This window comes from Vollenhovia emeryi, unplaced genomic scaffold, assembly GCF_000949405.1.
Source record: "Vollenhovia emeryi isolate VEMERY1.0 unplaced genomic scaffold, V.emery_V1.0 DF939147.1, whole genome shotgun sequence".
Taxonomy (NCBI): Eukaryota; Metazoa; Arthropoda; class Insecta; order Hymenoptera; family Formicidae; genus Vollenhovia; species Vollenhovia emeryi.
This window is the reverse complement of record NW_011967219.1, coordinates 1,055,822-1,083,006: the sequence shown is the minus strand read 5'-3', so window position 1 is coordinate 1,083,006 and position 27,185 is coordinate 1,055,822. Positions and strand designations below refer to the sequence as shown.

The following is a 27,185-nucleotide window of genomic DNA, read 5'->3' as shown; positions in this document are numbered from 1 at the left end:
CTCTCTCTCTCTCTCTCTCTCTCTCTCTCTCTCTCTCTCTCTCTCTCTCTCTCTCTCTCTCTCTCTCTCTCTCGCTCTCGCTCTCGCTCTCGCTCTCGCTCGCTCGCTCGCGTCTCTTTTTCTTTCTCTGTTCCTCTGTCACGTATGCCACGTACACGTCCGTCGTTGCTCTTCACGTGTACCCGATACGTTAAGCTAGATCCGGGAGCGGTGGGCGACGACGCGCAAGGTGTTCTCGAGAAATTCGTCGCGGCGTGCACGCGAGACGCCGCCAGTTTCGGTCCCGGTTTTCGCAATCGGCCGGTGCTCGACCTGCGAGTTGCCAGGGGGCCGACGAGGGCAGGGGAATCCCGAATCAATGAATTTCGCGGCGGGGTCGCGTCCTCCGGAGAGGTCCGGTACCGGATCTCTCGGACTCGCGAAAACCTGCGCCGCGCCGTGTACGAAGGCGGAACGCGTCCGCCTCTGGTGCGATCCGTTATCTCTGTGCTTCTAATTTATATTTATCTTATCACCGCCGGCGCTTCGCAGACGCGGCGTCCAGCCGGATTTATATATCGAGAGACGATATATTTATTATCTTTTGTACGTATAGATATAAAACGTTTGGCAAATTTTAACCGCTTTTATTTTTACTTGTTTATGGAGGAAATCAAGTCCCCCATTATGAGACGAGCTCCCGACACGAGATAGCGGCGTTTCTGCTTAATAGGCATCGTCTGTTGGTTTCGTGCATGAATTTGTTGCATTCGAAGCGAAGCGTGTCCAGTGGGAAATTCATTGTCGGATCGCGTAAACGTTGCGGAGAAAGATTTTCGATTGAATTTGAATGTTGAAAGCCTACTATCTTATAACAGAAGTCTATCTCACGTCAGGGGACTTTTCTCTATCGTTTATATTTAAGGATTTCGCGGGAAAACTAATTTGAGATTGAGATCACACACGGGGCGCGTTATATGCCTATCTAAGGCTGTCCAGGTGTCTGTTATTCTTACGTAACTTTCTAGCTGCGTTTCTCGTGCGTTTTGAGACGCGAGTGACGCAAAAATTCTCATTGTCACTCTACACCTGTAACATTACGTCGTTCCGCAAGCGGAACAGGCGATCCTGATGACCGCTGTGGTCTCTCCCCCCCCCTCTCTCTCTCTCTCTCTCCCGCGCTTTTTCCCCCCTCTCTCTCTCTCGCCCTCGCCCTCGCGTCTCTCTACTTTCACCTGGATCTCCGCTAATGGTTACATCCGCCAACCTGGGAGAGCTATGCCCCATTTACGATAATTTCTCGAACCGGAGACGAGTCGCGCGCGCGAATTATCTTACGCGGATATCTCCACGAGCATTTCTTAGCGGCGGTGTCATATTCAGCATTGGAAGAAAACTATTAGGAGATTCGGGAAAAGATAGCAGTTAGGCATACGCGTCTCGCTCGATGGTTCCGCACAAAGATACAATTTAACAGTGTAAGACCCGGATTTTTACTTTCTGATTAACTGTTAACCGGAGGTTAATTAATTCGCTGTCTCTTTTTAGATAACAATATGAAGAGAGAGATAGAGAGTCGACTAACTGGCGGTCAACAGTTAACCGGAGAATGAGAAACCGGACCTAACACATTTTAAGATTCACATATCAATGAAATATCGAAACTAGATTTAATATTTCTTTTTTACAAATAGACTTTTTCTCGAGAAATTTATCAGGAACCACTTCTGAAACTCTTGTCTCCCGTTTCTTCAAGTAGAGGAAAGTCCTCCATTATGAGAGGCTTGTAATATGAAATAGCAGGTTTTCAACATCAAAATGTAGTCACAAATTTTAATATTCACAACGATTACACGAACTAACAATGAATTTCCCACTAAACACATTTTCCTCCAGAGGCAATAAATTCATGCATAGAACCAACCGATGGTGCCTGTTAATTTAGCGGTAAACCCCGCTATCTCATATTAGGAGCTTATCTCATAATAGCGGACTTTCCTCTAATCATTTTTTTCATAGTATCGAACTGCGATGGCCGTTTACCGAGGAAAGAAAAATCGCTTTTACTGACTTGGGGCTCTCGGAGAGGCGCCTGTTATCTCGTCCGCCATAGAGACAGAGTCACGTGCGAGTTAAATTGTTAAATAATCGACGCCGGGGAGGATGAATAATAGCCGGGCTAGATCGGACGTAATGAGTACAACGAGGACTCGGTTAAGTAACGGAACGTAGACGCACGATGAGGGAAACGGGACGCCGTCGAGTGGAGTACGGATCGGCCGCTGTCGCTCGTCGGCGCGCACACTCGTTTGCGGCCTGCACAAATCGTTCATTTCCGCATTGCCCGGCGGTTTATTGACACCCCGGGCACCGAGCGTACGCATTCAAGGTGCATGCCTTCGAAGAGCCGTTCTTCCCCTCCCCCGCGAATCGATCCTCCGCATTTTTCTCCCGCGCACCCGCGTCCTGAAATTCCGCAAACGCGGTCGCATCGGTGTTGCCTTAGCACGCGATCCGCGTGCACGCACATAAATTCCTCCGGGTCCTTCGAGAGAGAGTGAGCTAATTCAAGGACCTTTCGGAGGCCGTGAAGCCTCCTCGATTTTTACGCAGCTTCATCCCCGCGGCCGCGCGGCCATAAATCGACCGAGTCCCTCACTGGCCGGCCGGTCGCGCTTTCGTACGCGCGAAAGGATAGAGGAGATAAGATCTGAACAGATACGAGATGCAAGGTTGATACCAAGCGCGTCAGCCCCAAAGGAGGTCCGCGGATCTCGCATCCTCCCGCCGCCAGTGCCTGTAGCAGCGGAATCTGACGCCTTAAACGCCTTTACGGGGGACCAGGGGCCAGTAAACCCAAGACATAACGTCAATATTATAACTTGTCACTCAACCGTATGAATGTAATATAATACACGATGAGCAGGAAATTATAATATTGATGATGAAAACACTTAACTTTTAACTTTTTAATTTTTCTTATCATTAACTTAACTTTTAATCCCATTAATTATATCACGGATTAACTTGTATCTTAACTAAGTTAAATTTTCAAGGCTGTTAACTTTAACTTAACTTAGTTTAAAAAAAAAGATAACTTGCCCAACGCTGCGTATAATAAACAACTCCCTGTGTGCCGATGGCTAAGACAGCGATTTTTAATAATTAATAACTCGTTAACTATTGTAAAAATTGCAAAGTGGTAGAGGACTTTTCAATTCAGTCGAATCTGCTCTATCTGTAAATAAGAGGTGAGGCGGGTATTACGTAACACCCTGTAGAAAGTAACTATTAATGTAACTGACAATAAATTACAGTTACAGACGGAGAGAAAGTAACTGTAACTGTAACTTCGTTACAAGTAACAAGTTACTTCCCAACCCTGACGATATGTAACTGCTGGTGTTTACCATGGGAAGCCACCATTTTTCGTGTTTTAAGCTCGTGATTTCTGAAGCTTGTGAGTTCCTTGTGTCCACGATCCAAGAACTGTGTCCAAGTTCTAGTTCCGAGAGACGTGTAGGCAGTCAACTTGCATCTTTTAGTCTAATCTACAATGTGTTTTTCGCAACGAGAAACATTCCGTTTTATACAGGCAAATCGATTGCGCTTCAAAAATATGTCGACAACGCACGATTGTGCAATATACAGTTTATCAACGCGCACGAATTTTTTAAACGTGTTTATTGGCTGTAAAATAAAATGTTTTTAAATACAGGGAACGCATTCCCAGTCAGCAAAATGTTTTAGCAGATTGGCAGTAGATTTATTAGGGCCAGTTTCACAAACGTCGGTTAACTGCTAACCGAAGGTTAACTGATCCTCTGTCTCTTCTTAGAGAACAAGATAGAAAAAGATAGGGCGTTGACTGAACTCTGGTTAACAGTTAACCAACGTTTGTGAAACTGGCCCTTAGAAACCCACACCAAAACCATAGCCATCTGTGTCCGTATTTGGCTTTTGTTTTGGCAACAGAGTCTGTAAAACATACGCTGAATCGGCAGAAACCGAGCAGGTTCAGTTACATAAGCGGATTTTGTTGTATTTCTGCTGACATGCCGGCAACGTGTCGAATATATCAGTTCCTGCAATCTGCAGTCTTTCTGCCTTCAAAAATTTGTAGTGGACATTTGACGAAATCTGTTCTGACAGATTTATCTGGATTGTAGATCGGACTTTACGGAAAAGCTGCAAGTTCATTGGCTTTACAGCTGCTTAGCACTCGTTGCGCTGTGACTATCAATCCTCTTAATACTAAAATCAATAGTTAGAATGTCATGCGAGGCATATCATTCAATTTCGAATTCTGCTCTCTCATGAGAGCTGGATTTCCTCTTACAATTAGTTAAGCGTCTTCACAAATTTTATCCGTAGAAAAGTTACAGATTTGACACAGGACCTGGCATGTACAATTCTGTTGGCGGATTGGTAGAAGCACAGTAAAATTTGTCAACAAAATACGATTTTGTTCGATGGGGAAAATCGAGTAAACATATTTGCTGCACAGTTTGAAACCGATTGGCAGCGGAAATAGAACAGGATGTGTTGCATGGACATGTGCTTGTCCGCCGCCAATCAGGTTATATCAGCAGGCTCTGCTGACAAAATTCTAGCTTAATGCGAACACAGTCGACGCCAATTTACTAGCAATTTGCTGCCAATTTGCTGACATACCACAAACAGCTTGCCTACTGGATATTTACGAAGTCTAATCAGTCATGATTCATTAATTGATCTTTTCCAGTGGAATCTTATAGCTGTGTCAATTCTTCACATTTTCCAGATATTATTGATATTAATTTCTATACGAAATACTCTGAGAGACAACAAATTGAATTCTTATCGCGATAGACTCGCTTTCAAGAAGTGTCAAGGCCGAAGGGGAAATCGCCGAGGGAATTGTGGTTTACAGATTTACGCCATTGCAGGGCATTTTTTGGGCACTAGTTTGGGTATTAGGCCTTGCTGGGGCATTATAAAGATAAAATAAGATAATAAGATTAAGTATTGCCCACTGGGCACTAGGATATCTCTAGAACGTTAAATAGGTACACTCTGAGACCGACATATACGAGTATATCTGCGATCATCTTGACGAGACCTTTCGTTTGGTACCTACTTTGCGACCCAAATCGAGTGCGAAAAAAATGGGGCCGATCTTGCTCTCACTCTTTACGAATTTTACAACTGTTGCAAATTCACACGATCGTTGACACTTCGAGTGCCACTCGCGACTTTGTTACACATTTACAAATGTCTCTGGAACCGGGGAAGACTCGTATTGCAAACGATTTCGTCTGTATTGCAGAGATACGTGGACTGCACGGTACTGGGCACGGGCAGCATGCCGGACGCCGAGGACTCCTCATACGACAGCGACTACGAGGCGGAGGACTCGACGACGGCAACGGCGACGACGACGTCGTCGACGACGATGACGGCGACAGCGGCGGGCCGACGTCCACGCTCGGAGTCGCAGGTGTCCCCGGCGCACCCGGACGTCTCGCGCACCACGTCCGACACCTTGGCGGCCGAGTTCGCGGAGTACGTTACCATCCAGGGGCCATCGCCCACGCAGAGCCCGGGTAGGTCTTCTTGAATCCTCCCTTCTTTGTGATCGCTAGAACCGAGGGAGAGGCGAGTTTCGAGACGACAGAATGTCTCTTCAACGAGAGATAATTCGGTCAATTAAGGAAATGTTGAGTGAGGTCTTAATTGGAGCCTCTTGAAGAGGTCACGCTAATCAACTTTACGAAATAAAGAACGGAGAAAATTGACAAAGTTTCAAAAGTTAATCATATACTCTAATATTAAAAGACTTCGAAGATAACTTGACCATGTCTAGCAATTTTTATGTTTAAAACTCACAATGTTTCGACCATGGTTTGTGGTCCTTTTCAAGTGATATAGTGTCAAATATTCAGTGTGATAAATTAAAAGAATAAAGCTTAGGTTCACGAGAGGCAGAACATAACTGATCTGTCAGAATTGGCTTCAATTTTCGATTCCTAATGCCAGTACAAGGAGACAAACGACAGAAATTCTGTCGAAATTTTAATATCAACAAAATCCATTCGTTCAGGTTACACCGCTCGCGTCGAGTTCGCCCTTAAGCTGGGCTACACCGAGAAATTGGTGCAAGCGGCGCTACAGAAGCTGGGCCCGGACCCGGGGCAGAACGAGCTGTTGGGCGAGCTTATCAAACTCGGAGCTACTTGCTCCCCAAAGTTCACCGACGGTTCCGAGGATGCGGACGGTCTGCTGGACGCCGAGACGGGCATCGACGAGGGCGGAGGGTCGATCCTGACCTCGACGACGGCGACGAGCGCCACGGCGACGAATGCGATCTCGCCGATGGACCTGAGGCCCGTCGTCATCGACGGCAGCAACGTCGCTATGAGTCACGGCAATAAGGAGGTGTTCTCCTGCCGCGGCATCAAGATCTGCGTTGATTGGTTTCGCGCCAGGGGCCACAAGGAGATCACCGTTTTCGTGCCCAAGTGGCGGAAAGAAGCCTCGAGACCCGACAACCCGGTCGCCGACCAAGAGATCCTAGGCGAGCTCGAGAGAGATCGTCTTCTCGTGTTTACACCCTCCAGGTTGGTGCGGCTCGTCCGAGATTCGGCAGGATTTAGAGGCAACTCACCTGACTTTACGCGGAAACATTTCTCTCGCTTTCCTTTTGTCTTCAAGTACTCTTGGAACAAACCGGATCAAATAATCAGACATTTAAGTCGAATATCGGCGACCACCTAATTAATATGAAAATCAAATTTGAAAATAAGTAAGGGGGGTGGAGAAGTGAATAAGTTAAATGTTTTCGTCTAAATATCTAATTTGCACAAGTCACGCGAGTAAAAATACGTCGAAACTGTAAACAACGAACTGCTCGCCTCGGCGATCGGAAACGAGAATTTAAAACCGAGATCACCGAGAGCGGGAGCGAGAGATGTCCCTCTCTCATTCCAGCACCTGGACTTGCTTTGCCACCGGCTAATATTATCCGGAGCTGGAATAACCGGCCCAACGTTCTATCTGTCCGCGCACGATCTATCCGCGTGGACTTAAATCGTCTCAAGGATCTCCCGTTCCCTCTTCTTCGGTCCTTTTTTTTTCTTTTGCGCTCTTCTCGGTATTCCGTTTCCAGAAACAAAAATGAGGCGCTCGACATCGTGCGTCGCGAATTCGTAGGTTTGCAAGTGGATTCGTTATTCCGATTTTCTGGATCTGTTCGAATGTAAATAGATGAGTACGTTAATTTAAAAGCACTTAACTGATTTCTTGTAATATTTACATTTGTATATCACGTCAGTTTGTATCGCATAGTTGTTTATACGATTATAACGTTATTATATACAACTCAAGATACGTGCATTGACGCAAAATTATTTCTTATTTTTTTAACACGAATATTAAATGTCTGCAGGTTGGTGGGTGGAAAGCGTATGGTGTGCTACGACGATCGGTACATCCTAAAACTGGCGGCGGAGGTCGACGGCATCGTCGTCAGCAACGACAACTATCGGGACTTGGCACAGGAGAATCCCGAGTTCAGGAGGGTCGTCGAGGAGAGAATTCTGATGTACAGCTTCGTGAACGATCGATTCATGCCACCGGACGACCCGCTCGGCAGGAGCGGACCTACCTTGGAGAATTTCCTCAGAATCGCTCCTAAAAAGATCGATCCTGCTCCTCCGTGTCCTTACGCCAAGGTAACACCCCCTTTTTTTGTTCTTTCATACCTGTTTCACACCATTCCTGTTATCTTACCTTCAGGCTTCATGGGGCTGTTTGCTAAAATTGAGAGACTGAAATTCAGATTCCAAATTGAAACGTTGGATCAGGCGATGCTTGTCAATGATGTCAAATATCGTACGCGTGCTTTTAGAATTGAATTAAGAATGACTGTCACTTCAATTGTCAGAAATGTACATACGGCAACAAGTGTAAATTCCGGCATCCCGAGAGAGGTCCACACCCGCATAAATCTGTGACGGAGCGATTGGTGGAGCACGCTCAGCGCCACTTACAAGCACGTGGACCCAGCCTGAGCCTGCCGCTGCCGTCCACGAACGCATCCGTGTCCCCGCAGCATCCGCCGCTCTGCAAGGCCAGATCAGCCGTGCCGCCGAATGTCGTTCAACCTTTGTCGTCCGTCCCGAAGAGCAGATCGGTGGAGAACGTCACGTCCGACTTGTCCGCAACTAGTCCCGCCATGTATAACCAGCAGATGCCTCCTGCACAGAATCCTCAAGGTGATAATCAAGGATAAACCCTGGGCACGACAATCTTTTATGAATTATTTCACAAAAAGAAAGACATTATTCTTTTAGTACCGTTCTTTTTTATTTCTTTCCTTTCTTCATCATCAGCCCGGATAATCTAATAATCTTGTGTTTTTATCGAAGGTTACCCATCTGCGGTGAACTGGACCACGCCAAGAGTAAGCAATCCCGAGCCAGAACCGGTGAACATGCATCGCAAGTTGCAGCGGCAGCTGACTCTGAATCCAGCGTGTGATCCGCGGCTTTATCAACTCAGACGATATCATCAGCAACAGCAGCAAACTGGCCAGTCGCCGCAGCAGCAGCAACAGCAATCGGTTATCAACCCACCGCGCTCCGGTATGCAACACCGACCGCTGACGAGACTCACCAGCAATGAGTCGTCGTATCCAGTTACCGCCATGAGGTGAGTCCGCTTTATCTGAACGTATTCGTGTTTCATGAATTGGTATATCATAATTATATTATAGCGTAGATTACATGGATGGAAAGATCTTTCACGATAAACGCCAAAATAAATGATGTGTTTCGGTAGAAAATTGTCAAATATGAAATTATCAACTAATATTTGACGATTGTAATGTTAATCCGTTATTTTTAGAAAATAAACGCAATGGTGATTTAGGTAAAATTTATTATATCAGGTGTAACACAGTCTTTTTAATGAGCTGAATGTACTCGAGTGATCTCTACTTGGACACTTGCAAATCTTTATTTCAGCTGGGACCATCCCGACTGCCTTCAGCATCATCACCAGCACGTGATGCGTATCGCTTCCGCTCCGGATTCTTATAGAGCGTGGCCGCCGCGCGGTAACGCCCTAGTGCCGCCGTCACGGGTGCAGAGGCTAGGCACCTCGGACCCCCAGCTGAATCTGTTACCATCGCCGCCGTCCGCGAGCTTGCACGTGCCCTGGGGCACGCAGACCCAGGATGTTCGACGTCGCCTGCACTACCACCTCGCCAACATCTTCCCGGAGGAGCAAGTGCAGACCGTCATGGCGCTTCATCCGCATGAGACCGATCCTCAGCAGATCTGCGCCGCCATTCTGGCGATGTTCCCCAAGAATCAGAATTGACGCGATTACGAATTTCGCATAGAATATTCGTGGATTGGAGCATTGAGGAAACTACCTACGTATGATAGTTTTTATTATTTTTTGTATATCACAGAGAAATTGTAATGCAGAATGTAAGTCTAACGAGTATCTGCATTAATTAATCGAATCGTTACAAAAAATATTTGTATTTTTTGGATCTTTATGCCTTTCTCTCTTTGTTCTTCGTCTCTCATTCTCTTTTCTGGAGTACTTGTTGCGTTTTCGTCCTACTAGCCAAGATAAGCTAGTATTTCTTGGACGGAGAAAGCGAGAGATAAAAACTAATAACGTGGCACAAAAATCTAAGAAACGTCCTAATTTTTCAGATGTCCACTTAGATTGTCGCATTGTTTGGGAGTGATTAACGAGAGAGAAACGGTTGTGCATGATGAGCGCGCATTAGTCTAGGGCATTACAACACAAATTCATTGTTATATTATTCGGGGAGTAAACGGTGAGAGGATCCGTACTTTAATCTGTCGTTTTTAAATGTAATAAACATGCGTCATCGAATTATCGTCTCACATTGAGCCGATCAACTTCTGTCTTGTCGACCGCGCTCGCGAAATCGTCTTGTTCCTTCGCCGATCCCTATTTACCGAATTCCAACTAAACTTTATTTATCGCAGAATAACGATTTATTGTAGAATTCTAAATATTGTAGATTGCAATCAACGGTATTTTTTTACTTTAAAAAAGATTAACAGATGACTTCGTCAGTTTCGTCAGTTGTGTCGCGCAAGAGAAAGAGAAGACATTGGTCGTTGGCAGGTTGAAAGGAGATGTAATTTTTTACACAAGACGATGCCGCGAAAATCGGTCGTTTATATTAGCGGCTGTGAATTATGGAAAACCCATATATATATACGTACACATAATTATCTGCATGCATATATACATGTAGAGCTATGTGTATGTATATATGTATATCGCCCGGCGATATTAATATATGTAGTTCGTATTAATATAGTACAGGATGTATAGAGAGTCCAATTACAGTCAATAGAATCGAGTCTCTTGCGAGATAAACAAGAGTCGATCTTTTGACTCTTGTTGATTGCAATTGGACGTTCTATATGTGTATAACACACGAAGAGCATTTCGGTGACCTGAAACAGGACGAATAATATCGTGCAAATTGTACGAGGATTAATTAATATTTAATCGACTTTTATATCGCTGTTTTTCCACCTCACATTGGAGAATATTGTACAGTATTTTAATCCACGGAACTGTCGATTACATATTGCAGCTGTAAAGCTTACGAAGAAAAAAAAGGACTAATTTTCGAATGTTACTTTAACTTGATTCAGTCAGGATACATTAAGAATTTTTATTATTTACCATTCAGAATCCATTTGAAATCTATCTTTTATTCGAGAGGTCGTAGAATAAAAAATAGAACGTCGTTAATGGTCCAATGGGCTGAGATTAATCCTTTTATGCCAGATGTGTTTATTTTTATAGCAAACGTATCGCGGTATTTTTAAAATAACTGAAGAGAAAATGAATGATTAATCTGTAACTAATACAATTTTAAATACTGTTTTATGAAAGTTTATCAAATTTTATGTGCGTGCGTGTGTGTGTGTATGTACGAAAAAGTCATACGAAAAGTTAATCAAAGAAAGAAGTAAATTTGACGAGAATATTTTAACAAGTGGATATTTTACAATTTATAGTTCATTAATAGTATAAAAGGATTTATACTATTACTAAAGGATTTTTATAGCCCCCCCCCCCCCCTACGAAGATCGCGCGATCTTTTTGTCTTTTCCCCTCGTCTTTCCCATGTTTATTTAACACAAATGCTACATAAGATTTTAATATATAAATATATAAAAATATATATACATACACGTATGTGTGTGACATGTGTATACATATGTATAATGGCAAACATGCCTTCTTTCCCCCTCGGAATCGCAATACCGTGTATTGCTGAAAATCCGCGAATTGCGAAGCAAATACTATATATATATAGTATGTTGTACCTAACAAAGAAGCGAAAACATTAATTATTCTGTACTATGAAACTAAGAAGGAGGAAGGCGATAATCGTTTCGGTTGTGGAGAACGATTATTATTATTATTAATTTTTATAACTGATGTTAATCTATTTGCGTATGTGCGTGTGGAATTTGTATTAATGTTATTGCGAATGGATATTGCAAATAAAGGTCTTTTTCTTTTATTTATATTGCCGGAGTTTTGTATACACTGAAAGGATGTTATAATTTCTAAAAATTGGATGACTTAATATATTAAGGCTCCAAGTCTTGCAGCAGCAATCTGTCCTGTACATATACGACGTTGCGGATATCCTTCTATTTATTTATTTCCATTTCCGGACGAGTGCTTCGATCGACGAACTGTGAGATCGTAAGATGATCCTACGTTCCAAATAATCGAAACAATTTCGATAAAATCAATTGAGCCTAAAGTCGAGTAGAACGAGAAAATTAAAGAAACAAATTGCACGATTAACTAATCGCCTGTCGTCGCAGGTAATTTTTCATACATTATAAATGCAATTGCAAGTACACCATGATAAGAACACGACAAAAACATCTTGTTCGTATTACCAAAAAAAACGTATTGCTACGTGCGCACATTTGATAGTCTAGTCTCTTTTCTTTGCGCATTTCGAATACGGGGAACGCTAATGTCGCAGTTCGTGAGTAATGATTTTTCATTCATTTCATTAAAAGTTATGTAAATGCACGTGTAACGCTATCAATATAACTTTTTCTCTTTTAAGAGCTGGTTTTTCCAACTTGTTGGTAAGATAACTACTAGTTAAATTTTATGTCTATCTTTGCCTAATTTGAAGGAAGAACAAAGCCTATGTACGATTTAAGTAAATTAACTTACCAAGAGATTAGAACAACCGGGCCTAAGTTTGATGAATTCATATACACATTCAATAAAACTCTATACACTCATATGTGCGAGAGTTATCGCTGGCCTATAGATTTGCACATGCATAGTTCAACGATATCTATATATTGTGATTACATTTGTAATTGTTATCACGGACAAGCGTATCTGCAAGGAAATAGAAGTTCGTTTAACTTCGAGATGCTTTGTGCTCTAAAAGATTAAGTAAAATCCTGACAAATCATTATACATTGGACATGATGCTTCAGCGTTCGCCGTAACCGAGAAATGCCATCGAGAAAATTTCTTAATCTGTCGTTCCATCAATATCAATTCATTCTAATTTACAAATTACATAGTCGCGCGTCATCACATTTAATCTCCGCAAAATCATCTCTATAAACTTATACGTAAAATGTAATATAGGTACATTTGTATATACCTTTTCAATATTCTAAGTTACGAGCATTTTATTACACTGTAACTCGAAATTACGAAGGACTAACGTAAACCGGAACTATTTTATGGTGAAAGTATCGTTTATTATACAAGAAACACGACTTTTTTTTCATTTATTTGGTCTCATATCCCCATGGAGTGTTTCTATGAATGCAAATAAAGAATAAAATTTATATCATCTTGTTAAATATTGTGCTAATAATATTGTTAGCATATTATTGTGCTATGTTAGCTAATGTTATTATTAGCATTGTTATGCTAATTATAACTTTACTTTCACTTTATTTTATGCTGGTAAAATTATGCAATTCATAAAAAAAGTATCACCGAATCGTAAAATAATTCCGATTTTATCACTCACACTAGAAATTACAAATACTCCTAAAGTCTGATGACCCAAAACGGTCTGAAAATTCAGATTTTCATTACATAATTGAAAGTTCGTAAAGTTTCTTTTTAATAATTTTTGATTCATCTTACGACCCGCTAACTGACCGTAAGAAACAACTTATGTTAGTATTTTCGATATTTCTAATATAGATTTCTTGTACACATAATCAGTTACACATTTCATACATCCGATAACGCGCGATATGGTACTAAAAGTTGTAGAAGTAACAAATTCATTAGTCTGTCTCCGTTCTCTCGAGAATTGGAAATGCGAATGCAACTATGTCGAATTTCATTCTGTTTCATTTTATCGAATCAGAGAATTCTTTCGTAGAATAAGAGATACGCTTGACTTTGCAGCACTGTCTTTTCATCTACCTCTGATACCCTGCAACAGACACAAAAGGTAACAATTAATAAATGTCAAAATGATGAAATAAATTAGCGTAGAGAAAAGTCCCCTATTATGAGATAGACCTCTAATATGAGTTTTCAACATCCAAATTTAATCGCAAACCTTTTTTTCGCAACGTTTACATGATCCAACAACGAATTTTCCACTAAACATACATTTCATTCCAAAGGCAATAAATTCATGATAAAACCAACAGACAATGCCTATTAATTTAGAAGGAACCCTGCCATCTCATATTAGGAGCTTGTCTCATAATAGGGGACTTCCCCTAATAATTACACAGATATGTGTGTATAATAACATTCTCTTACCGAGAATCTGATACGTAATACCATCTTCCAGGCGGTGATTCCACAACAGACGCAGCTTTCGCTGATGCTTCTTCTCCCTCAGAATCTGAACTACTCGATTCGTTATCCGCCTTGGGATCCTTATCCTTGGGAAGAAATTTCCATCGAGGATCATCTGGCGATAACGGCAGTCTTGTCTAACAGAGGTAAAAGATTCAATAAGTAATAATTTTTTCAAATCTGTCATCAAGTACATTGTATCTCCGTACAACGAAAAATTATCAAAAGCAAAGCAACTGAAACATCTAGTATGTCTCTACTTTTTCTTTCATTTATAATGCAATATGATTGTAGTGACTTTACAAAGTTCTTTCGATATATTCATACAAACAAAAAGATAGTAAGAAACACACGTCTAGCGTATTTTCATTTAAAGCTATTTCCAATATGCAAATTCTTGTTTAAATTCTTTTAGAAACAAATTATTATCTTATTTTCATAAAATGTCGAGTGTCCTGGTTTTAACGTTCTAAAATGTTAAAAGCCGACACGTCGAATACGATCTACCTTGACATAAGCACCGTAGTGACCACCATGGACAGTTCCACTGTGCTCAACGACCCCATAAAGCGCATAAAGTCGAGGTTTTTTGTGATCTGTGCAAACCGGTGCCAAGTCTAGCAATATCGGAAACGACACGTGCTTGAAAACCTTTCGGAAGCCGACTCGCTGCGTTTGAAACCTCTTCAGATGCAGTATCAATATCGGGGGTACTTGAGAAATAAGGTATTGCTTGGTACTCGAAGTGCACACCATTTTCGACGAGCCCTCTTGATTCTGAGGAAAAGGAAAAGAGAAGCAAAAGTAAGATGGCGTTATTGCAAATTCTTGCTCGCGCAAAGATACGAAAAGGAAAATGTTACGATTCTCACATATTTCCTTGAATATATCGAGTTTCTCTAGAGTTCTTGAAGGATCGTTTTCTGTTCTTTTTTAATTACCTTCTTCTCGCGAGCCGTGCACGCCTCGCACACGACTTTGTTGCTTCCCGTCATCAGCTCTAGCGCGGTGAATTGATTCAAGCACGATTCCACAGAACACTCGCCCTCCTTGGTCGTATATCTGCCGGGCGATTGATGTCCGGCAATTCCCAGCCTGGACATGCCCGTCATTATATCACCAAGCTCATTATACGTATCTTGTTCCTCGGGATCATCTCCGTTGGAAGTTCCGTTATTATATTTCCTTCTGTCGCACTTCGATACAGTAGTTGCCATCCACGTCTCAACACCATCCAATCTGATAAAATACAACGGTTAATTCAACGTTCAATGGAATCTAAAAGGAACGTACAGTGCTTAAAATATTTTTAATTGCTTATAATTTCTATAATTTTTTTAAGTCTGAAACATTCAAAAGCACAGGTGTTCAAAAAACAGAAACCTACAAGACTGATTTCTTTACGCGCACGCACATTAAAATTAAAGAATTAAAACTGAGAAAATCTGAGGCTTAAAAATCATAAAAAATTGATAATCAATAAGCAAGTTTAATGAAGCTCAAACTTTCAAAATGAAAAAAACTTGAGAGGATATACAGAATTTTTATATCTCAAAGATTAAAACATCTGAGTGTCCGACCTTTCTGCGACTTCTTCGTCATTGACGGGGCTAGTGGGGCTCTCCTTGGAAGCTGCGGAGCTGCTTAGGCTCGCGGTGGGCATCTCGGGACTCGTGACGTCGGAGTTGACGATCATGGAGCTAGTTAACGCCGTGGTCGACGCTTCGTTCTCGGAGTTGACCACACCGACGTTCCTATCAGTCTTCTCGGACGGTATCCTGATTTGAGTCAAGTCCGTCATCGACACGTCGGTTGGACTAGGGCTAGTTAACGCGTTAATGTTCACTGGGTGTCTAACTTGTGCTGGGTCCAGGTTGTTGTCCAGACTACAACCCTCCGAGCTGGCCACGCTATTGAAGTCGTTCGGATTAGGATGGTGATCGGTGGGAGATACAGGACTGGTAACGGCAGACGCTTTCTCCGAGCTGTAACCGGACTCTCCGACCTCCGGATGAGAATTATCCACCTCGATGTTGTCTTCCACGTCGGCGTCGCTCTCCTCTAAAAATACGTTTTCTTTTTTATACAAAGCTTCGTTTTTACGAGAGTCAATGTTGAAAGTGGGAAAATGTCTTCTTTCCAATACATTTGCGCGCGCGAGCGTATATCGCATTAAAGAGGTTCGAATTGTTATACATGTACAAGAAAAGAGATTATACCTGACTTCTGAACATTGTCGTCGTTTTCTTCCGCGGGATTATTCCATTCCAGATCCATTAACACATTAGAATTGTTATGATTTTCGTGCCTCTTATTCCTAGACATAACTCGGTTCTTCCTGGCCCCCCTTTTCTCTTTCTTCAACTGCTTCCACGATGTGTCGGAGGTTTGACAATCGCGTTGCTGAATGTTCATCATGTCGAAAGTGTCCTCGAATTCGCTGTTCTTTCTTCTACATATCAAGATGATCGTATATTGCTTCAGATGATAACAAAATTAATTATCGTAATCTAAGAAAGAAATAAGATTTCTCTTTACTTCAAGAGCGGAGGCTGGGGCTTGTCCGCCGTGACGGGTAGGCTCAAATCTAGAAATGGCTCGGAGCGTTGCGACGAGTGATGGCAATCCAGGCACTCCAGGGTAGATACCAACACACCGCGGAATACCGCCTCTGGCCCGAGCAGCCGTGTGCTGGCCTGATTGCCGTAGAATTTCACGCGAGATTTCAGGCTCTTCTCCACGCAATCTGGCTTGGTTTTCTCGCTCAGGCCGACCTCCTTCAAAATTATGCTCTGGTATCTCTGCAGAGCAACGTAAAACATTTTCAATTTACTTAGAGAATTCGTCACATCATGTCAAATATATTAATTAAGAGGGCTTCCTCGCTTACTCGGAGATCCTCATTTCGCACTATTTCCAACAAGTGTCGGAGAAACTCGTGCGAATCATGCTGCCCTCCGTCCACGCATTGCGTAGTCTTTTTCCTGAGTTTACAGAGGAGATTCAAAGGGGTGTAAGTTTGATGACCGTTGGTGCTTTGCATTTTCGACAGGGTTTCGCAGAGAATTGACGTGAAACTGCCCCATCGTTCCAGGGTTCCCTCGATTGGTGGCTACGAGACGAATAAAGAAGGGAAACAATTACTTTCCCCGTAAAAGATCAAATACAAAAATTTAAAAGTTTACTCCTAATGTCTAATCTCTAAAAATTTACGATAGTAGTCACACATCTTTTTGTCTTATCGTTTTGATTATATTTTATTTTGTTGTTTTATCAAGAACAAATTTGACTGATACGTCTAAAGATAAATTTGGTTCGTTTTAGTTTCCAATAACTTAACTATTTATTTATCTGTAATTCACATTGTTTATTTCTACGGCTGGAAAATTCTAAGATTTACTTATTCCCCGTCAAGGTGAAGTTTAAACCGTTTTGTCACTTTATTTTTATTATAAAATTACTTCTTCCGTTAAAAATTTCTAGTGTCACATATGCAAGGTGACATATCCAAGAATTGAGTCGGTAGTTTTTGCTTGACAGACTACTGTTCTATTACTAAACTTAACCGTCATCCCGTAAAGATCTCGAGACGGGAAAAAAGGCAATGCTGGTAAGAGCTAAACGTACCAGCTCCACTTCTTCCTCAGTATCGACAGGTTTGAGCTTTCCACCTGGCAAGACAAATTTCTGTCCGGGCAAACGTAGGTCGTCCAGCACCTTCACCAAGTAAGGCGTCTGCGCTAGACACTGAAGTACAGCATTGAAGAAACAGGTGTTTCCTAGATTTGCTAAACCCTGTTGCATAATTAAATGATTTCTTTATTATCAACATGCATTTCGTACATCTTTCTCTCCGTATTACATTGCAGTATACGTTAAACAAGAAATTGCAGGATTTCTGAGATCGAAGAAAGGTGCAGCGATGCGAGGTTAAATCAGACGAAAAAAGGTATTAATTTACATACCCCGACTTTAGGAAGATTGTTCAACATTTTATGCTTGTCCTTCTCCTGTACGTCGACTATCACCTCTTTTTGGCACTGATTCGCTGGCATATTCGATTGCTGAGATACTTGTGGTATGTTGCCACACTTTTTGATAAACTCTACGGTTTCTAACAACTTTTTCCTAAAAACAAAAACAAAAAGGCGAAACACGTTGCAAGCGAGCACGTCTAGAAACACGCTCTTTTTACGCCGAAATGGTTCATCATTTAGCTCACCTACTGTTCGGATGAACCTCAATTTCGCACTGGTAGCACCAGACGTTCCAATGGTAAGAGTCCGTCGCCATGCAGTGGCAGTCGCTGTGAGGCTTCCTGTAGTGCTCGACGGCGTGCTGCTTCTGCTCCTTGCCGCAGCCTTGTTCTCCACACTGCAGGCAGATCCACAGAGGCTTGGGAATATCACACTGCAAAATTGAAATTCAATTGAGACCTCAGTACGCCATCCGATTGAATGATCGTGTCTACATTCAGTCGCAACCTCTTCCGTCGTCTTGTGGTCCGCCTCCAGTTTCTTGCACATGGAACACTCGTTCAATATGCCAGTCTTTTTCAGGTTCTTCTTCACTTTGTTCAGGTTGATGGCCTTCGCTATGTGCGGACATCTTGCACCTGCTAATAGTCGATTAATATCGCTCATTAGGAGCCAGTTTCACAAACATCGGTTGACTGTTAACTAGGGTTCAGTCGACTCCCCATCTTTTTCCATCTTATCGTTTAAGAAGAGACAAAGAATCAATTAACCTTCGGCTAGCAGTTGACCGACGTTTGTGAAACTCGACCTAACGAGGCCCGATTTCACCAAACGTCGTTTAATCTTACAATTAGTTTAATTCGCGTTTGTCTCTAAAGTGACAGTTGGAAAAAGAACGAATTAAGCTGAACTGAAACAACGTTGCTGAAACCGGGCCCCAAGTAAGATACAGCTGTAAATTTGACTTAGATGTTCCTTTACAGATTTTATCAAACAGACGTTCCATGTCTTGATTGTCTTAAATCACAAAATCTGGTTTGAAATTATTGACTGCCGAGATCTCGGCTTTTCGGGCTATGAAATTCCCAGATCGCAACGTTTTCGTGTCTCTGACTTTCTCAGCTGCTCGACTCGCTCCTCTGTTCTGAGTGAACAAAGAAATAAACAAAGAAAATACGAAAACAAGCAAGGGACGGACACTCTGCGCGTAAAATACGTTAAATTGCGGGATTCGCCTGTAAATTACTGAACGTTGGAATTTCAGTTCCCGGACCTCGAAATTTCCAGACCGTAATGTTTTCGTGTCTCCGAATTTCTTCGCTACTCGACTCGCTCCTCCGCTTCGAGCGAACAAGAAGCGAACAAAGGAAATACAAGAAACGAGCACGAGACAAACACCCGTGTGTTTTGAATTGTGTCAAATCGCGGGATTCGCTTTTAAATTACTGCACGCCGGAATTTCGGCTGCCCGGACCTTGGAATTTCGAAATCGCAACGCTTTGTACTCGCCGAGTCTCCGCTCCTGCGCTTCGAGGACTCAACGGGGGACCCCGAGGGACCGGAGCACGCGAGAAGTTCGAAACAAAGGAAAAGACGGGGTTTGAAACTTTCGTCTCCTCTCCTGCCCCCATACCCGTCCGCCCTACCGACCGCCCGCGGCGATCCCGGCGGGGACGAGGAACTCCGGGGTGCGGAGGCGCGAGTTCCTAACCTGCGCTCGCCTCGTCGCAGGACTCGGTGGAGGCCTCGCTGACGTCGGGGTTCGCGTCAGGCTGCCTGTTCCGCTTTTTGCTCATCTCGCCGCCGCGCCAACCGCCGTGGACGTTGCCGTTGTCGCGCGCCCCCGTGTCCGCCACGCCAAATATCTCCCCCTCGTTCGTCAGCTAAACCCTGACGTTTGCGTGAGTAAAAAAAACATGTGGAAACTCCGTCCGTCCGTCCGCCCGCGCGCGCGTGCACCGAGTACACACCACCACTAATGCCGCGCGCGGAGACGCGCACGGGTGTACCGCGATGTGCCCCTGCGTACGGTGCAGGTGCCTACGTTGATTATTAGGGTGCTTTCACATGGTGCGTAAATTGCGTAGCGTAACCTGCGTATCACCAATCACAGGATCATGCTGATAGAACCGTTTCAATATAAAGCCCGCTGCAGACGATGCTATTTTTTCTGCTGGATTGCTTGCAATCTTAAGCCCGCTGCAGACGATGCTATTTTTCCTGCTGGATTGCTTGCAATTTAGTAAATTACTATCGTTGCACCATTCAGCACTCAGGATTCCTAGTAATTTAGTAAATCGCAAGCAATCCAGCAGGAAAAATAGCATCGTCTGCAGCGGGCTTAATTCCGTTGAACTAGTCCTGTGATTGGCGATACGCAGGTTACGCTACGCAACTTACGCTCCATGTGAAAGCACCCTCAGCGGGAGACATTGGCCGCGTTCAGCAGACGCAACTGTTGAGTGAGCGCTCAGTATGATTGGTTAATACTTTTAGATCCAGCCAATCATATTAAGAAATCACTGAGCGCTCACTCAACAGTTGTGTCTGCTGAACGCGGCCATTGGCTGATTTGACATAGCGATTACTGATTGGCCGGTCCGGCGGAAATCCCGTGCGCCGCGCGCCGTGAGTGGCTGCGGTCGAGCGCAACGTGGTCGTCGGGACGCTCTTGATTCGTCGACGCCATGGACCTAAGAATCTCTGGACCGAGCATACGGCGAGGGGGCTGGCAAATTTGCGGTAAGGGGGGCGAGAGTGCTCTCCTTTTCTGTCCTCTTGGACCTCTCTTTCTACAAGAGGTCACAGTGACCTCTTGTAGAAAGAGATACCATGAGATACCAAGAGGACAGAAAAGGAGAGCACTCTCACCCCCCCCTTACCGCAAATTTGCCAGCCCCCTTGCCCGTTCTCCCACTTCGTGCTCGGTCCAGAGATTCTTAGGTCCATGGTCGACGCCGACGGAGTGCACCGAAGTGCAAGTCTCGCGCTCTCTCGGTTGGTCGCCGCCATTTTGGACGATTCCCTCCGGCTTCACTTCCGGTCCCTTCTCCATCTCTTTCTCGTACGTTAGATATTCGTCTCTTTCCCGTTCTTCTCGCCGCTTTTCGCCATCTTGCTCCGAGCCTTCGTGCGCGTTGGTTTGCACACTTCTGCGTCTCGTAGCGAGCAAGCGAGTTTTATTCGAGCAAAAATGTTGAACGTGGATATTGCGGGAACGTCGGTGAGATGCAGCCTCGACACGCCGATTTCGGTGCGAGAATTAAAGCGAGGAATCGAGGATGCAACGGTAAGTTCGCTAATGTCGAAACTTAACCTTAAAATATTTTGGAGCGTGGTCGCGCTCGAAGAAGCTTAAGCGCCTATTGTTGGTTTCAGTATTTAATTACGATTGAGCGCATGAGTTTCAAGGAATTTTGAGAAATATCTCGCTGACGTTAAGCTAACCTAACGCTTGAAAGGCGTCCCCACAAAAGGGTAAACTTAAAGAAAAAATGTAGCGTCGTCCACAATACGTGGAGTAAAGGGCATTCTACGATGAGTTGCAAACGTCTTGTTGCCAGTTGAAAAGGATGGCAACTGCTAGTTACAAAGTGCTGTTTCCTGTTGCCAGTGGCAGTTGCGGTTGCTATACAAGAGTTGCTCAACTTTGAACTTAAGGGTCTGAGCACAAAGCAACTTTGGCATACGCATACGTATGTCGTACTCACCTCCAATTACATATGGCGGTTACTTTTACACCAAGGCTTGTGCTCTATCTACGTTTACGCTTGCGTCTTTGTCGTAAGCTATTACGTTGCTTTGTGCTCTGACCCTAAGCCTGGCGTAAGGAGCGAGAGAGAACCGTAACCAGAGAGACACCTGAGAGCGGCCACGCCGACGTTTTACTTCATACAGTTTCGGAAGACTGTTTCGCGCGCTCTTTTTTACTTTTGCAACTGTTTCATTACGCATCTGCTGACTCTACCGATAGATATTTCCACTTGGTGCATGTCTATGCTATGCATCCCGACATCTAATTTGTAAAATTTACATTGTCCACATGAGAAAAGGTGATTGTAAATATCATGCAGATAATTTATGTTAATGTAATTTTGAATTTTACAGCACAATCCTGAAAAATGGGCGTAGCATGGACACGCACAAAGTGGTGACTGTCGGCAGTGTCAGAAGATGCATCGACTTTAGCGCAGTCATTAGAGTAATAACGATTTTCCAAATTTTGTTTTTATACAAAAAGACATCAAACTTCAACTTTTTACGTTGTACTTTTATCAGAGTCTAAGGAGATGAAGGATTTTACATTTATCGATGATAATGTTAACAAGGGAGTATCACCGATTCATTCTTGCTTGCAGAATCTTTCACGCGATGAGTATTACATCCTGCACAATGGTCGGCTTCTGCAAGAAGGTGACGTCTGCCCGGACGGCCATGCAACTGTGGTGCCGAGGTTGCTGGGCGGCAAAGGTGGTTTTGGGTCGATGTTACGGGCGATAGGCGCGCAGATCGAGAAGACCACGAATCGCGAGGCCTGCCGAGATCTCAGCGGTCGCAGGCTGCGCGACATAAACGAGGAGAAGAGGCTGAAAGCCTGGATTGAGAAGCAGACCAAGAGGCAGAAGGAGGCGGTGGAGCGCAAGAAGAAAAAATTGGAGAAGCTGTGCGCCGAGCCGAGGCACGAGTTCAGAGATCAGCATTACGATAAGGAGCGCGCAGAATTGACCGAGAAAGTCGAAGATGCCGTGGAGGAGGGGTTCAAAGCCGCCGGTCCGTCGGGCATTAAGAGGAAGCAGGAGGAGGAGAGTAGTAGACTCAATAAACGCAAGACCATGTTAGACATGGAGATCGACTCCGACGAATTTGAGGATTCTGACGATAGCAATGAGGAAGGGCCACTGCCTGTAGAAAGAACCAAGTCGAAGGAGGAAGCGTCGGCGAACGAGAGCGGACATTCCAGCGACGATGTTGGAAGTGGCGAGCGCGTCGAGGAAGTAGAGAGCGAGCATTCCGAGTCGTCGATCGATAATCAGATAAACGACAAAGTATTGAGTAGTGACTCGGCGGGTACAAGATGTATCGTCGAGTCTCGAACGTGAATGTATAAAAGTATGACAAAAGAATATCTGTATTTTACTCGCGGCGTCCTCAAGTTAGATTGATTGCTTTATATCGGTTTGTGTAATAATAGCTTTAAAGAGTAATATAAGAAATTAATTTTTAACGTATTATGTAAGTTTTTAGTAGATAATTAAAGAAAGTAAAGCGAGGAGAACCTAACGATGTGAAGTCATTTATTTTAAGCAAATTTTGTGTGATAAACTTAGTATTGTAATGCATTATAATACATTGCATATTGTTTCAAACGACGATCTTTAATTTCTTCGACGAATTTCCCGATACTATCGAACAACGATTCTCGATAGGCTCCATGCGTTCAATTCCCCGGTGAGCTTTAGTCCGATTGCAAATAAAATCGCTGATGCGACGATCGATCTTAAGAAATCATCCGTGAACAGGTACTCGTTCGTCCAACGATAAAACTCGGTGATGTATCTCGCACTAATAAGAACGAAATTGTCGTTCCTTGCGTGTCTCTGTAGAGTTCTTGACTGTGCTTCATTTAGTAAAGTTTTTGGGAATTCAGAAATTGATAAACAAAGCTAAGGGCAATCGAGCTTAGTCACTCAGTAAATTATAGAACAAAAATATACGACGTAGCAAGTTTGCTTATAGTCACCAGTAATGAATAATATACGATATGTTGCAAATAACAGTGACTTAATTGTTAAATATATCCCAGGTGATTGCTCGCGTTTACGAAAAAAAAAACTGATATTCCCACTTTAAGGGCCACTGTAACCAAATCCAATTAATTTTAATCGACGATTAACTCAATCAACAGTGTCGCCGACATGAAGACCTGTTGTGTGTGTGTGTGTGTTGTTTTTAACTTAATCTTTTTGATGCATGGAATAACTGTGATCTCACGTATTAAATTAAAATAGCCTTCTTGAAAACATACATCTTTAACATGGATGAAATTGTTAAATTGTTATGTCAGTGGAACCTATGAGTGCAATAGGTTACTAAAAGATAGATTAAGAACGACACACCGAAGTCTTCATGTTGGCGACACTATTGATTAAGTTAATCGTCGATTAAAGTTAATCGGAGTTGGTTAAAGTGGCCCTAAGTATAAAAGTATCGGGATAAATATTGTAAAGATATAAAATATAATAGGCAATATATTTAAAAGAAGCATGCTTACATCTCGCGAGAGCTCGTGGGCAAATGTGACGACGTGGTTTGCAGCAAGCTTTGCAAAATTTAGACTGGAAAGTTGAGCGAAGTTATCAGACCTGATTGATTTCAAATTTGTCTCGTAGCCTTTGCGTTTTATTGTTTGAGATATTTACCCTGTCGGCGACATTATTACGTGCCATTTTCAATTTCGTGCGGATATTAATTTCGTTTAAATTTGAAATGATAGAACGGAACGATGTAAGAATTTTATTTGCAAAACCGTTTCACGGAACCTGAACCTGAACGGTCGTTTTTTTGACATCGCGACTTGTCAGGCAGGATCTTAAACCAGGAGACAGCAGATGTTTATTTTATTCATATCGATCTGTGATATCGTGTTCTTGTAAATTCATTTCTCTTTTCTTATGAACCGATTCTTATGAATCTTAAATTTAATCTTTTCCACGGCTAGTGCAGTGCACAAAAGAACCAAACATCGTAGAAACTGTTATAAAATTTATAATATAGTATGCAACATCGCCATTCTCTTTTCGTTTATGTCAGAACCTGTTTTCTTGTACGACGATAACAATAGGCATCCTGCAGCTGTTGCTCGACGTGTCGGTTACCTGCAAACTTACAGCTTTTGCCATTCTTGTTCTCTAAAACCGACAATCCTAGTCAGATCTTATATTTAAGATCGTCTCGAATTTATCTAAAGATGCTGTATGGAACATTTTATTGGCTATGGAGTATCTAAAGATGATCTTAAGATGGACTTGAATATAAGATCTGACTATATACCGGCCTAAATCAATCAGTGAATTATCACTGAAAACAATAAATATTCACCGATTCAGTTAAAAGTATAGCACCGAATAATTCAGTGATAATACACCGATTTACTTTTAAAGAGCGTGAATTAACAAGATCATCGGTGTCAAAAACAATCATATTACAATGATTTGCAAAAACCGATTTTTTATCTCTACAAATCTTCCGTCTCCTATCTCCTTTTCACCCATGTATTTAATTGCGCAGTTCGTACGTCATATCGACAGTCTGAGATATCACGCGAAATTTTTTTACTACACATCAAAGATACTTCTTATAATCCAACTGTTGTTTCGAGCCGTTTGTAAGAATTACAAGAGGAGGGAGGGGACGTGTTCAAATGTCAATTTCATGAGTAATCACGATAGCCCGATGACGCATACCGAGCAAAGTGCGTCATCACATTACATTGAAGAAAGCAACACGCATCCATTTATAAATGTAGCCTTTAAGCCCGACTATACTGTAATCTCGCCTGTATCGCCGCCCAAATAAAGTCCGGTCGAAGATACTTTTTCACGCTTAAAAATTTTTTATATAAAAGCATGTATGAATTTATGAAATTATATAAAACTGTGTAGAACTGGCTCACGCACGAAAATTTTTTCTCGGGAGCGTGTTGTAGATTACGTTTATTTATTTCTTATAAAATTATTTTTTATAAACAAGTGCCAAAATATAAGAATTCAGTGCTATACTTGTAACTGAATCGGTGAATATTTACTGTTTTCAGTGATAATTCACTGATTGACTTGGCCGGTATTCATAGTCTTACATTCAAATCAGATCTTAATTCATAGTGTTATATTCAAGTCCATCTTAAGATCATCTTTAGATACTCCGTAGCCATTGAAATGTTCCATACATCAGCTTTAGACAAATTCGAGACGGTCTTAAATATAAGACTAGGATTATCGGTTTTAGAGAACAAAAATGGCGAAAGCTGTAAGTTTGCAGGTAACCGACACGTTGAGCAACAGCTGTAGGATGCCTATTGTTATCGGGGGATCTTCTTTAGAAATATATCATAAAGGGTGTCCCAAGGAAATTTCCAAGGAGACAGGTATAACTGTTCGAAAGGCCGCATACCATCGCTGCGAAAATAGAATGGCAAATGGCAAATAAAATGGGGAAAATAATTTACTTTGTTCCAACGACCACCCAGATAGCACACATAGTCCTATGAATATTCTTCTGGAGTGCAAATATTTTTAATTCCAGAATATTCCGTAAATATACAGGGTGTCCCATTTTAACTTTTATACATTTATCTTATGCAAAAGGCAGTGAACCAGCGATCATGCAATATACATATAACCGACTCGCTATATTCGATAGATTATTCTATTCACATTCGAAAAAGATTTGTAGTAGTGCCAGTCGAATATTTCACGAACATAAGATACATACAGGGTGGTCTAAAAGTCCCGGAACGGTTGAATATCCCGAGAAATTGTGGATGGATCGGAAAACGGAAAAATACGTATTTTCCTATTTTTGAAAGAGCTATCGAATGATACCAAAATTGACTCCCCCACCCCCACCCCTGTGGGTGGGGCGGGGGACAACTTTAAAATCTAAAATGGGAACCCCCACTTTTTATAACTTCTTTATCTTGTTATGGCACCCGGCTCCTGTATCGAGCCGACACAACCGCGACGAACCAATAGTCTTGACTTGATGGTATAAATCTCTTAACGTGCAATCGCGTTTTTAATGTCACACAATGCAGAGGCCCAACTACCGAGCCTCGCGCGGGATGATGCAATCCCGCAGGATCAAAAATTTTATCTTCCGTCGGAAGACGTGTGAACCGCTCAACGGCCCAGACGGGACTCACTTTTTATAACAGATTCGCATTCCACGTTAAAAAGTACGTAAGTTTTGTCTGAAACATTTTTTTATTTGCCTAATACTTTTTGAGATATTCAAGAGAAAATTTATAACTTTTTCAATGTTTAGCTTATGATATCTCGTTAACTATTTGTCAGAGGGAAAGTAGTACAGGACTTTTTTACCTGATTTAATCTCAGGAATATGCTGTTGCAATAGTGCTCCAATTATGGAAAATTTGTGTGTATTGTACCATCTCTACCAAATTTACATACATAAAAATTTTCAATAATTAGAGCACTATTGCGACAGCATATTCCTGAGACCAAATCAAGTAAAAAAAGTCCTGTACTACTTTTCCCTCTGACAAATAGTTATCGAAATATCATAAGCTAAACATTGAAAAAGTTATAAATTTTCTCTTGAACATCTCAAAAA

The 27,185-nt window shown here is 42.4% G+C and overlaps 4 protein-coding genes across 8 annotated transcripts in view; 2 read left to right on the top strand and 2 right to left on the bottom strand.

Annotated features, from left to right (window-relative positions):
- LOC105566043 (probable ribonuclease ZC3H12D) overlaps nt 1-11,561 on the top strand; it is a 20,275-nt gene extending 8,714 nt beyond the window's left edge. The window contains exons 2-7 of the mRNA XM_012019746.1: nt 5,288-5,564; nt 6,062-6,578; nt 7,406-7,691; nt 7,904-8,234; nt 8,388-8,670; nt 8,985-11,561. Coding sequence (XP_011875136.1) covers nt 5,288-5,564; nt 6,062-6,578; nt 7,406-7,691; nt 7,904-8,234; nt 8,388-8,670; nt 8,985-9,342 — 2,052 coding nt within the window. The 3' untranslated portion in view covers nt 9,343-11,561. The remainder of the gene's footprint in view (nt 1-5,287; nt 5,565-6,061; nt 6,579-7,405; nt 7,692-7,903; nt 8,235-8,387; nt 8,671-8,984) is intronic.
- On the bottom strand, nt 11,532-19,940 carry LOC105566044 (ubiquitin carboxyl-terminal hydrolase 16). 3 transcript variants are annotated; one of them, XM_012019749.1, is made up of 13 exons: nt 19,546-19,940; nt 18,342-18,475; nt 18,080-18,267; nt 17,823-17,985; nt 17,485-17,652; nt 16,748-16,969; nt 16,396-16,658; nt 16,077-16,309; nt 15,438-15,918; nt 14,799-15,096; nt 14,501-14,634; nt 13,819-13,994; nt 11,532-13,480 (listed from the first exon to the last, which is right to left on the bottom strand). In XM_012019749.1, the coding sequence occupies exons 1-13, from the start codon at nt 19,628-19,630 to the stop codon at nt 13,467-13,469; spliced, it is 2,559 nt and encodes an 852-aa protein (XP_011875139.1). In that variant the 5' UTR covers nt 19,631-19,940; the 3' UTR covers nt 11,532-13,466. The 3 variants fall into 3 exon arrangements, with proteins under 3 accessions (XP_011875139.1, XP_011875137.1, XP_011875138.1); XM_012019747.1 differs by having other exon boundaries at nt 14,365-14,634; nt 19,546-19,938; XM_012019748.1 differs by lacking the exon at nt 19,546-19,940 and adding an exon at nt 18,816-18,991 and having other exon boundaries at nt 14,365-14,634.
- Nucleotides 19,941-20,947: 1,007 nt separating this feature from the next.
- LOC105566041 (protein SDE2 homolog) lies at nt 20,948-23,200 on the top strand. Of its 3 annotated transcripts, XM_012019744.1 has the most exons (4): nt 21,040-21,123; nt 21,213-21,311; nt 21,942-22,035; nt 22,193-23,200. In XM_012019744.1, the coding sequence occupies exons 3-4, from the start codon at nt 21,967-21,969 to the stop codon at nt 22,931-22,933; spliced, it is 810 nt and encodes a 269-aa protein (XP_011875134.1). In that variant the 5' UTR covers nt 21,040-21,123; nt 21,213-21,311; nt 21,942-21,966; the 3' UTR covers nt 22,934-23,200. The 3 variants fall into 3 exon arrangements, with proteins under 3 accessions (XP_011875133.1, XP_011875134.1, XP_011875132.1); XM_012019742.1 differs by lacking the exon at nt 21,213-21,311 and having other exon boundaries at nt 21,044-21,123; XM_012019743.1 differs by lacking the exons at nt 21,213-21,311; nt 21,942-22,035 and having other exon boundaries at nt 20,948-21,123.
- Nucleotides 23,201-23,236: 36 nt separating this feature from the next.
- Nucleotides 23,237-24,817, bottom strand: LOC105566042. Its single transcript, XM_012019745.1, has 3 exons — nt 24,254-24,817; nt 24,106-24,169; nt 23,237-23,451 (listed from the first exon to the last, which is right to left on the bottom strand). The coding sequence occupies exons 1-3, from the start codon at nt 24,278-24,280 to the stop codon at nt 23,237-23,239; spliced, it is 306 nt and encodes a 101-aa protein (XP_011875135.1). The 5' UTR covers nt 24,281-24,817.
- Between the last annotated feature and the right edge of the window lie 2,368 nt (nt 24,818-27,185).

What these genes read in the sequence shown, in the direction of transcription:
- LOC105566044 (XM_012019747.1), bottom strand. Translation starts at nt 19,630, where the DNA reads ATGAGCAAAAAGCGGAACAGGCAGCCTGACGCGAACCCCGACGTCAGC. An exon ending in ACAATCTTCCTAAAGTCGGG is followed by an intron (nt 17,653 to 17,822) that starts GTATGTAAATTA and finishes ATTATGCAACAG; the next exon opens with GGTTTAGCAAATCTAGGAAA. An exon ending in GACGAAGAAGTCGCAGAAAG is followed by an intron (nt 15,097 to 15,437) that starts GTCGGACACTCA and finishes GTATTTTATCAG; the next exon opens with ATTGGATGGTGTTGAGACGT.
- LOC105566041 (XM_012019742.1), top strand. An exon ending in ACTTTAGCGCAGTCATTAGA is followed by an intron (nt 22,036 to 22,192) that starts GTAATAACGATT and finishes TCTTGCTTGCAG; the next exon opens with AATCTTTCACGCGATGAGTA.
- LOC105566042 (XM_012019745.1), bottom strand. Translation starts at nt 24,280, where the DNA reads ATGGCACGTAATAATGTCGCCGACAGG. An exon ending in GTAATAATGTCGCCGACAGG is followed by an intron (nt 24,170 to 24,253) that starts GTAAATATCTCA and finishes TCAACTTTCCAG; the next exon opens with TCTAAATTTTGCAAAGCTTG. An exon ending in CCCACGAGCTCTCGCGAGAT is followed by an intron (nt 23,452 to 24,105) that starts GTAAGCATGCTT and finishes TACTAAATGAAG; the next exon opens with CACAGTCAAGAACTCTACAG.